General features: G+C 30.5%; 1 protein-coding gene across 3 annotated transcripts in view; it reads left to right on the top strand.

Moving 5' to 3' along the window:
• The window catches only part of PolA1 (DNA polymerase alpha catalytic subunit), a 108,545-nt gene that overhangs the window by 59,788 nt on the left and 36,515 nt on the right, over nucleotides 1-12,242 (top strand). For all 3 annotated transcript variants that reach the window (XR_015040174.1, XM_085812724.1, XM_035363916.2), the window contains 4 exons: nucleotides 161-198; nucleotides 2,757-2,876; nucleotides 8,502-8,586; nucleotides 10,165-10,319. Coding sequence is in view for 2 of the 3 variants with exons in the window: in XM_085812724.1 (XP_085668850.1) it covers nucleotides 161-198; nucleotides 2,757-2,876; nucleotides 8,502-8,586; nucleotides 10,165-10,319 (398 nt within the window). In the remaining variant the exon portion in view is untranslated. The remainder of the gene's footprint in view (nucleotides 1-160; nucleotides 199-2,756; nucleotides 2,877-8,501; nucleotides 8,587-10,164; nucleotides 10,320-12,242) is intronic.

Raw genomic sequence — 12,242 nt, 5'->3', positions numbered from 1 at the left:
ACTACTGTGACTATGAATGAGAACAGGTCAAATCACTATTAATGCTGAACTGTGCATTTTTATGAAGATTATATAATTATTTTGTATGGTTGCTTATGTTATATTCATCTTGGTTTCATTTTTGCATCTGGAAATAATTGTTCATCCTATCTCATTTTAGAACCTTCAATTCCACCGGTTAGCTGGTGTAAAGTTGAGGTATGTTTCTTTTTTAATTGGATTTTAAAATTCTGAATCAGAATTATGACTTTTGTTCTAATGTGATATAAAATAAATTGTAAATTACAATGCAGTATTTTAAATATATGGCTGAGTATCCTTCCCTGTCTGAGTAAGCTGTTATTTTCTCAGACAGTTTGTTTTTCTCAGATTGTTTTTGTATATCTGTCTGGGTAAGCTGTTATTTTCACATTCGATTCATATGTCTGGTTCCAAGTGATATTGCAGTTTAGTTTGTCACAAAATTAGTTATTTAAAAAAAAGACTGCTTACTTGCTACAATATTTAAAATATTGCATTGCCAAATAAAGTTATCTGATTTACTTCAGTTATTCATTTTGCTATTTTTATAATATGTAAATAAGTAGTGGTTATCATATTAATGTTCATCAGTGCAAAATTTATTTAATCTGTAGATCTCATCAACATCAACAACATGATCTTGATTTGATTAAAAAAGCCAAAGGATATTTCAATAAAACTGATTTTTTTATTATTATTTTCTAATAAATAATAATAAAAAAGTGGCATAAATATTTTTAGATAAAAATAGTTGAGAGGCATCTTAATTTTTTATTATTAATTTTAATAATTGATTGAGCAAGCCCAGAATTTGCATCTAATTTAATGATGTTTCCTGTGAAGACTTCAAGTATTCGAATGCATGTATAAATTTTTCCCTTTTTTGTAATCACTTTTCATTGCTAAAACTAGAATCTAAGAGATGAGAAAGAGGGAGAGAGAATTATGGCTATGTGACTATTTTAGTTGTTGTCATTCAAGAGGTTTTTATTTAATAAATTACATAAAATTTTTAAAATTTTAATTTGTATATTTTATGTATATGACTAACAATTACAAAAGCTGAAATGCGTTATTGTTTTGAGGCTGAATTGCTATTTCAGCTAACTTGAGACTATAGGAAGACTAAGCAACTGATTTGCTCTTCTTTTCATGTATTTATTTATGTTGAACATTGTTTTAGAATCAGGTTAATCACATTTGGATTATTTTTAGTTTATTTATCTCATTGGGAAACTTCCAGTTCACTTTGCTTATCGCTGTACAATCACTTCTTTTTTTCCCAAGACGTATTGACAAGAAGTATTCCACATGCCATGTTATGTATTAGTTTTTTACATTTTGGTTCAATTTCATAGCGATTTAAAAAAAGTAAGTTGATGATTAGTAGCAAGAGAATTCAGCGTAATGTCCAAAGATTTAGATTGGAATTTTCTGCTATGATAAATTACCCTGTCATTGGTGGATTTTGTTCTGATGCCAAAGGGGGAAGTTTATAAAGAACTGGTATAAAACTGAAAAATGTAAAATTTAGTGAACTCTTCATATATTACTTTTATCTGCTAACAGTGTTTTAGCAATTTCTAGTGATTGGAGGGGGGAAATGCTAAATATGTCACTTGGCATTTCTTTCACTTTTCTTGGTATAATCAGGTTAGCTTGCTCCAGACATAGTGCCAAACTGAGTAAATGAGAGTTTTCTAGGTTTTGTGATTGTTTCCTCTTGAGGACACACGCTTAAATTCTTTGCATTCTTTGCATGGTGTATGGCTTAAATTCTTTGCATGGCTTTAGATAATCAAGTACCTGTCTCATTTGCACTGTCTGAAATATCTTTTTGAAAATTACTGTTGAATTTAAGAAAAGGACTTTGACAAAATAATTATTTTAATTTGAATGATGATTGAAAATACAGTAATTATTAATGTACTGCAGTGCCTGCACCAAAGCCATTGCAACGTTTTTAGAATTAAGGGAGGCACAAAATGGCTGAATGTAGTAGCCACAGTAGTGGATTGGGCAGCAAAGAGCCTAGCACCGAGCTTAATGTTCTTCTTGTCAAAGAGCATGTATATATTTACCTGTTTACCTTTTTTTTTATATTTAGATATAATTTATAAAGCTGTTAGACTTTCTCATTCCACGTGTTTTTATAATCGGTTCGATTTTTTATAGGCATATTTTCTGCTCCTATCAGAAATAAAATAAACAGTTTAGCAAATATATAGTTAAAAAAGTTTTACTATATATTGTAACTCAAATATATATATAGTAAAACTTTATAACTCAAAAAACATTTCAGTAAATCTTGAGTTGAGTAAAGATAAAAATGGCAATTGCATTATCAACTAACTGGACTGCCTCAATATCATTTACAGGATATCCCAACTAAAGCTTTGTTTTTTTTTTTTTTTTTTTGGTAAATTTCAAATCTGCAATTAATTTTTAACTTTTCTAAATACAAGCTTTAAGGTGTAATCCTAGTCTTAAATTATTTAGCATTTCTTATTTCTGTGGTAAAGGAGAGATAAATATAATAACTAGGGAATGGGCAAAGGGGAACTAGTAGGAGATAAAACTTAATATAAAGACAAAAATTTAAAGTAAAGGATAATCATAATTATTAAAAATTTTGAATGAAGATATTCAATGATTTATAATTTGAAAATTCATTAGAAATTTATTTCATTGTTAACTAAGTTTAAACAATCATTTCATGTTTTGTTTTCTATCAGGCTTTTGTAACAAAAGTGAAGCATATCAGAAATGTAGATGATACCTTAAGTGTTCCACCTGTGACTCTTATGTGTTTAAATCTAACAACTGCTCATAATTTCAAGACACAGCAGAATGAAGTAAGTATAGTTTTTTAAGTTGCTATGAAATTGTAGACTTTTTAAAAATACTCTTTCTGAATAAAATTAGAACATATAGACAAATCCATTTTTAAGTGAGGTTACAGTTTTTAATGTACATATCTTTATTTTGTAATACCTGAATACATGATCAAAGGTAAAAAATAAAATTTTTTAGATTGAAAGTTAATGAAAAGAATAGAGTGATTGCTTATTATTTGTGCAATTAGTTTCCTTCAACAGTTTGCAAATAATGAAACTACAATATTGAAATTAAAAAGTGCATAAAATAATTAACTTGATGCAATAATAGCCATTTATACAAAGCGTGTATTTAAAGTAAATATTGTTTGGGACTAAAAAAGGAAACAAGTAGAATTTCCTACCAATTTTATATGAAAGTCTGTGCATCAATCTATTTTTCTCATAATTTCCGCCAATATTAAGCAATTACCATATCATACAACCATCCTTTCTTTATCTGGCTGCGAATGCAACACTTTACACCCACAACAGTACAGTTGTTTTGACCTCGTTGTAGTAAAAACTGCCCAAATCCTGGAATGGGGGATAGTCATTAAACGCTATTTCAAGAATGTACGGAAAGTGATAAAGTATTTCCTAACGAATTAATGCAATGAGATCTTGAGTTCTTTTACAAACCACATGTAGACATGTGGTGTCTTGAAGCAAAACGATCCTCCTAATCAGCATGCCACACCTTTTGTTTTGGATTGCACAGACAGTTTGTTTAAGGTGTCACAGTACATTGTAGAATTTATTATGCTATCATGAGGCAAAAAATCCACAAGCGAGACTCCATTCCTGTCCCATTCTTTCGATATTTTAAAATATTCATTTACTACAGTTCAGAAAAATCAAGAAATGTTTTTACTTTTCTACATTGGCGTAGTTTATAATTTTTTAAGCTTTGGTGACTTTCAAAAGATTAGAAAGAAAAATGTTTTCCTTTTCTTATATTTATATATATATATATATAAATAAGGAACATATTTCCTTTACTTACGCATATATAAAAAAGGGCAGATTTTTATGTTCGCGATATTTATTGTTTTCTTAAAAGGTTGAATGGCTCGAGTAGTCTCTTCAGGCTATTCGCACCAACATTAACCAGGCATGCGCATTGAGTTGTCGAATCCGTCATTTGAACCGAATCGAAAAGAAAGAACCCTAAGTTAACTGATGGCATTACATTATTTATTTATTTATTTATTTTTTTTCAAGTACTTGATCAAGTTGTACATGCAAAGAAACTCTGTTATTTACATTCACAGAATTTGAAATGTTTTAATTTATTTGAAATGTTTTAATTTCTTTGAGTTACCACTAAATTACTACAATCAATTTTTAATTCAAATAATCTACATTCATTTAAACCCAAAAGAACATAATCTAAATTAGCATCTAACACTAACAAGTTAATTAGTTTAATAATATTTCCAATTTTCATTTGTAATCTACACATTTTATCAGTAGAAAAAATTTCCCGTAGTTTGCCTAATTTTAATACCTTTTACCTTTTGAATTTTTAATTGTAAATTATTTGCAGATTTTTCTAAGATGATAGACAATGTCGCGCCAGTGTTTACGACACAGTCGACTGATCTGCCATGGGATAAAAATCTGCAAACAATTTACAGTTAAAAATTCAAAAGGTAAAAGGTATTAAAATTAGGCAAACTAAGGGAAATTTTTCTATTGATAAAATGTGTAGATTACAAATGAAAATTGGAAATATTATTAAACTAATTAACTTGTTAGTGTTAGATGCTAATTTAGATTATGTTTTTTTGGGTTTAAATGAATGTAGATTATTTGAATTAAAAATTGATTGTAGTAATTTAGTGGTAACTCAAAGAAATGAAAACATTTCAAATTCTGTGAATGTAAATAACAGTTTCTTTGCATGTACAACTTGATCAAGTACTTGAAAAAAACAATAATGTAATGCCATCATTTAAAATTCTAACTGTATGTTCGTTTCATTTTTAGTGGCGACGTTCTCTTGTTTGAAAGTACGTGGAATTAAATCCATAGCCCCGTAGTCAAGTTGTTTTTCCCGCCTTTTCTACATGTACAGTTATAGAATGTTCTGGAAATATTTAAAGCGAACTGGATTGGCTGACGTCATTTCTTGGAAGCTCCGCCTTTCCAGAGGCTATAAAAGGACTCGCAAAGGAATATCGGGGGCTTTTTCTTAAATGTCATGATGCAGTAAACTTCATGCAAAAAGTTATTAGTAATTCTTTTTATTTACTCCAGATATCTGATTTTGTAACTGCTATTTCTCTTGAATAATAATAAATGGATCCTGTTTTTTTTTTTAAACTTATCGTCTGATAATTTAAGCTGCGACTAAAGCTGGTACATCACAAGGAGTCGGCAGGATTCGAACCTGCGCGGGAAGATCCCAATGGATTTCCAATATCTTTACTAATGTAGGGCCAATAATATTGTGGGGTGATTAAATTTAACATAGCATGAATACCTGGGTGTCCGAATTTTTCATCAGTTAATAATTTTAATCTTAAGGATTTTGGTACCACAATTTTATAACCTTTTTTCTTCTTAATTATCATCAAATCATTTAGTTCTACATATTTTTTATCACACATTGTCACTTTTTTGCTGTTGTATAATTTCATCACGATTAAGTAAATACACAGAATGTTGGAGTTGGTGAGAAACAGGTTGTCTAGAAAGTATATCAGCTTCAACGTTTGTACAGCCTTTTTGATATTTAACTTCGTAATCAAACATACTGAGTCGGAGTGACCAACGTAATCATCTGCCTCTTAAATTCTTAACGTTTTTAAGCCAAACAAGGGCTGCATCATCGGTATGGATTGTAAATTTTTGACCGTGAAAATAGTAATAAAATTTATATAATGCATCAACAATAGCTAAACATTCAAGTTCTGTAATTGCATAATTTTTTTCGTAATCTTTTAAAGCTCTAGAATGGTAGGAAACTGGGGTAATCGGCTATAGAATTTTATTATTACATATATATAGAACACATTTTCTTTATTTACGTATATATAAAAAAGGACAGATTTTTATGTTTGCGATGTTTATTGTTTTCCTAAAAGGTTGGAATAATTTAAATGATTGAGTTGAGGTTTGGGGCGATTAAAATCCCGTTTACGTTTTTTGTACTTCTTAGAATACATTTAGATTCAAAGATGTGTTTAAAAGGTGCTGGAATTTACATCCGTGATCATCCATAGCAATCTGAGTCTGTTTATTAAGAAATACAGTAGACACTTTCATTCCAAATTCATACTAGCACATAACTCGTTCTTAAGGTGGGCACCATCTGTGTTTCAGTGTATAAGATGTGTGAAAATATAATATGATATTAATTTGGAAATCAAACAACAAAATTCAGTGTTATATTTGCAAATTTCCACAGGACTAGTTTCGATCGTTTTGTTTTTTGGTGTTTTTTTCCCCATGCTTTTTTTGTTTTGTTTTGTTTTGTTTTGTTTGTTGTTGTTGTTGTGTTTTCTATGCGTTTTTTTATGTTTTTTTCCATGCGTTTTTTGAGGCCACGTAGTACTTGTAGATTAGACTTGCTTAACGTTATAAAATTGGTCTGCTTTGCTATTGCCTGTAAAACAGCTTGTACTGCTCATATAGTGTGTATGACCAGGAAGTCACATTGAATACCAGATGTAGCTTAAATGTTTTCTGCATTACAAAAAGAAGCGATTAAAATTCTTTTTAAAGAGTGATACTTATCCTTTTAGGACGTATCCTGCTTTGCTGTTTTATGTGAAGCTTGAAATTAAGTTATGAGCTGAAAGAACTATTTATGCCATCTCTTTACTATGGCAGCAAATACAGTTACTGATATTCATTGTAAGATTGATGTTGAAAGGGATATTCACGTTCAATTTTACGAAGTTGTTGAGAAGGCAGAATATTTATTTTAAGTAAATAAAGAAATTAAAGGAATAATTAATTTTACGGATGAAGAGTATTATGCAATGTACAGATGTATTACTGAGGCAGATATGCTGAAATACGAATTATATCTGAGAAGGCTTTTAAGCAACATGATGAAGGTAAATCTGCAATTTCTAGTAAGCTTGTACCTGATAATTTAAAACGCGATGACTTCTGCATCCGAGTGGATTTCAAGGATATAAGGCCTCCCATTGGCCCTCGACCACGAAATTTGACACACAAATTAATAAATTTGCGGCTCCTCCCATTTGGCACGGGGAGACATCACCCACTTAGCGGCATCTGACGCGTCCTGCTTTCCTGGAACTCATGACCACAAGCGGGAGGAGGGCACTTACCTGACTAGATGTCCACCGGAATAGGTCATCAGAAGAACAGGAAGGCTCCCATCGCATCACTTCATGAGGCCTGACGGGCAGCAGTCATCCTCCAGACGCGTTGCTCATATGAGCCCGTATTGCCTCTGAAAGGAGAAATCCATCCATAAGTACAATCCAACTACTATCACATACAAGTGAACGGGGGGTGGCGCATCATCGCCAGTACCTAAGCACCAGCCTAGCTAACCCGGTCGGGACCCTGGGACCCTTTTTACGGGGCCCGGGCTCCACAGATCACAGGTTGGGGACTACAGCACTAGGACATTTTCTTTGCAGACTAGTTAAATTTAATACTCCTATAATCGTAAAAAGCTTCTAAGGTATATTTGTAAAATGTGGAAGAAATTATCGAGTCTTGCTTTTTTCGGATCTTCTTGTTAGAAGATAAAATATACTGACCGACATAAAAACATAAATACTTTAATAAATTCAAATTAAAACGTTTTCTGTTCTAATTGTTTCTTAGGTACTATTAAAACCCAAACTTCCATGTATTCATCTCATTAAAGTTCAATGACTTAAAAATGATTCATTTTAACTTGACCTATGTTCATAATATGGTTTTATTTGGTGCGAAGATTCCTCAGAAGAATGAATCGCTCTAACAAAAGCCTTGGATCACACTTCGTAGCAAACGATAAAGCGATAAAGCATAATGTGTACACTTGCCAACAAAGAAGCGGTAGGATACAGAGGGGGATTGAAGGCAGGTGCTGATTCGAAGAGCGTGGCCTCCGATAAGGAAATTTCTTTCTTAACCACACACATGATTTTCTGGACTGAAACTGTTTGCTTGAACTTCACTCTCATGGGGGATGATGAATGCTATCATTCCATGGATTGTAGCTTTGATTCTGGTGTAGCATTTTGGTGTCTGTGTCAGGCTTAAAACATCTTCCTCTTTCTCACTCTACTGCTGGAGGAAAGTTAAAGCACTACAAAAACAATGGTTTTGTGCACCTCTGTCAATATTTTTAGTACCCGGTGTGCACATGGTTTTCAGTAATTTACGTTTTTGCTTAAAATTTCCTACACAATGCTGTGTGAAACCCATTGAAAATGAACAGAAAATGATGAAATTGCAAATCATGTGTTCTGTATGTGTAAATGTATTTTATGTTCATTTATACTTTACCTTACATGCTGAATATTTTGTATAGTTGCATACATAATACTTTATTTTAATTGCAACTTGTTTTTATTTTCATTAACTCATCTGCATCATACTAAGTTTATATATTTATCATTTTAGATTGTAGCTGTGTCATGTCTTACGCATCGTGAATTTCCATTGGATAAAACAGCTCCCAATCCTGCCTATGATAATCATTTTTGTGGTTAGTGAAGTTCTTCAATTTATTTAAATTTTTTTTTTTTTTTTTTTTTTTCTCATGCAGACTTCAGTGCATCATTCATATGAAATTAGTTATTTCTGTGCTATGCAGCATTCTAAGCAAGAATACCAACTTATTTTATAGTTAACCATAAGTATTTAATTAAAGTCAAAATTCTACGAGAATAAATAAAGTGAGAATCAGTTAACAAAATTGATTTGATTGAAATACTTTGAAAAAATTAGGAAAGGCAGAAACATACCAATGAATAGTGATGTGGTTAAAGAACTAGCTACATGTAAAAGCAGATGAAAAAAAATATATATGTACATATATATAAATGTTGAAATCCTTTTAAAAATTAAAATGTTCTATGCCAATCATGTTAATTATTACATTAATGACTACATCTTAATCTGAATTTAAAGTTAATGATCAAAATGTTTTAATAGCTAATATGTTGCCTGTGCTGGGTACCTAAAATTCCTTTTTATTGTGATTTTTAGATGATTAGGTGAATAAAACGTAGTTATGAGGAAATATGTTTTCTTAGAAGTTTCGCTTAGAAAGTCCTCCATGAAGATATCCCTTCCCTTAGGCAGATAGCCCTCGAGTCTTTGCCATAATCACATTAACCAAACCAAAAATATCAGAAAATCATTTATTAAGATATGCCTCCTCTTAGGCTGCCAGTTCTGTGTTTTATTATAATTTAATTAATCAAGTTCTTGTTTTCTTGCTGAGCATTTTAATTTCCATGAGATCTCTTTGAGGGATCAAATTCTGTTGAATAAGCACATTAACTGTTAGGTTTTGGCCAGTTTATGCTGGTTGCTGCTTACAGTCTGCTTATAAGTGCTTATTCTCTATTCATGCAATGTTATGTATACATAATGTGAATGCTTTAATTTAATATTCCTTTTCATTCAAAACTGGAATTTTGTTTCAATTTAAAGTTTTTACCTTTTCCCATTTTAACTTCTATTTCACTATTTTTGTTTATGAGCAGCAAAAAGTAAACATAATTGTTGCTTTATTTAATGTGAATGATTTTGCCAAGAAATTTGTGTAAAGTATTCAAACATGATTATGATCTTATTGTTAAAAATATTTGTAATGATTTGTTCCTATTTCTGCAAGCATGAGATTATTAGCTTCTATTGGTAAAAAAAAGGGGGGCATATTTTGAGTGAGGTTCCATTTATTTTTTATTTAAATGTATGGAAACATGGCCAGTGTTTTTGAGAAATCATTTCGTAAATAATTTTTTTTAAGAACACATGGCATTCATGAATTCAACGCAGAGCACCATTTAAAGTCTAAACTGTGCTTGCAAAATCAATCTTCTGAATAGATTATTATAAAACATTTTAATCACAAAAATTCATAAATTTTCATATTAATAATTATCAGGATTGGAATAATATGTAATTTGTAATATTTTTACTGTATTTTAACATTCTTTTATATTTTGTGATTTGTCAGTAAGAAAGTTCTCTTTTAGACAAAGTTTACATATTTTATTGATTACAGTATGGATAATGTATAATAGTGATAGAGCTATTAATTTTTTCCCCCCAGTTTTAACTAAACCCAGCGACTGTATCTTTCCATTTGATTTCAAAGAAGCGATCACAAAGTATAACAATACTAAAGTAGAGCGTGTTGATTCTGAACGTAGCTTGCTTATTTATTTCCTGGCCAAGATTAACAAGATGGATCCAGATATTATTGTTGTATGTATTGCAGTTTTTAATTATGGAAAATTCTATTATAAAGTATGTAATAAATGTTTATTGCTATAATAGTTTTTATTGTGCATTTTTAAAATGAGTAAAATGTTGAGTAAAGTATGAGAAATCTGAAAAGCCTCTTCATTTAAAATTTATTTTATATGAGTAGATTTTACTCTCATACTTAAAATAGCTGCCTAATACATTTACTTAAATGAGTCGTAATTTGGGTAATAAAGTAGCAGTAATTCTGCAAATTAAGCACTCCATAATGGTTGGAAAAATCTGGCCATTTATTGAAGTTCTAGAACAATGAACAGATTGGTTAAAGAAAAGAAATGGATTTTGTTTCATTGAAGATGCATCCTAAAATATTCTGTTGATTAGAATAAGTTCCATAATCAGTTAAAAATATATGTTATATGTCTGAACAAAATTCAGGAAAAGGTCTGTGTCTGATGTCAGAAATAATAAATTCCCTCGCTGAATAAAGGATAACTTGAGCAAATACTGATTTCTACTAATTTCACAAGGGGTGAAAGGAATCTTTCCAGTATTTTCATATATCTTTGTTTTTATTCCTTTCCAGAAGTCTATTTATTGCCAAGTTTAATTAATAATTTATGAATGGTCTTTTATACATTAAGTGGAAGAGTTATTAACTAACATGTTTAAATAACACTAAAACTGGCTGCATTTCAGAGTGATAGTCCCCCCCCTCCCACCTCTAGAAGTAAATTTTCAAAATACTGTCATCCCAAAAAATTTTAGAAGTATTATACCTTATTTTGCACCATTGTCTTTGAATAAGTCTATAGCAATAAAAGCATCATTCCCAGTGGTGTTCTCATAATTGTGAAGATTTACAAAGCATTCTTTTTTTATGATAGCCAGCTCCACCAGTGAGTTTTCTTGGGCTTCATTTACAAAAATGAGTCTTTTCCCTTTATTTTCTTTTCAAGAAGTTGAAGGAAGTTAAATCTGAACATTAAGGAGAATGAAGTATAATTATCAAGCTACTGAATTCCCAAAATTCACGTTGCAGATGTAAACTTGGCACAGACTAATTGGTCTCATAATCTGTCCATTAACTAAAGAATTCATTGATGTGCAGTAAAATAGCCTGTCAGCCTCACAAACTCCATTTATTGATGTGTAAACAGCAGTATCTAAAGTAGGAGGAATTTTTTTTCTAGCAACAGAGCAAGCACTCTATTGTAACAGATAAAGTAATGCAGATAAACTTTTCACCATGCAAAAATATGATCCCGAATTCCATTGATCAGAGTGCCCCCAAAAATTAATCATGATTAAACTATTAAAACTGTCAAATTTGATGTGCACATGATAATTTGCTTTAGCGCCAAAAGTTTACTGAAGTATTTTTTTAATTTCTAAATTTCTTTTATACTTTTCTCACATATCAAGAGGTCAAAACACAGCAAATGCAGTCTTGCTTAAAGAAGGAGGAGAGAAAGATTCCTATAAATTTAACATGGAGATTCCTATAGATATAACATGGAGTCTAACTTAGAATATATGTGGCTTCAACCATTGCTGAAAGAGTAAATAAGAAATGTGTCTAATGATTTTTTCATGTCTTTGTAAATTTTGGAATAGCACCTGCTATTAATCTTTTATATCTCTACTAATAAACCATATTCTTTATATATATTATCTAACCTCCTTTTAATCAGGAGTAATTTATTAATAAGTTTAATTATGTGATTTTGCTCCTGTATTTTTTAAGTATGTTTATATATTTGTATTAATATAGATTTTATGTGTTAATTTTCTGCTTAGTATTCTTATAAATTTGTATACATTTGTTGTGTATTTTTATGTAATATTTTACTGCAATTTTAGTTTAGTAAATTTAACGGTAACTGTTTACAACTTATAAATAATGCCTTTAGAGTTGAAAAC

The sequence above is a fragment of the Stegodyphus dumicola genome, chromosome 3 (genome assembly GCF_044657685.1).
Source record: "Stegodyphus dumicola isolate Sdum_Otavi_A_Nest chromosome 3, ASM4465768v1".
Lineage (NCBI taxonomy): Eukaryota > Metazoa > Arthropoda > Arachnida > Araneae > Eresidae > Stegodyphus > Stegodyphus dumicola.
This window is presented reverse-complemented; position numbering and strand designations above follow the sequence as displayed.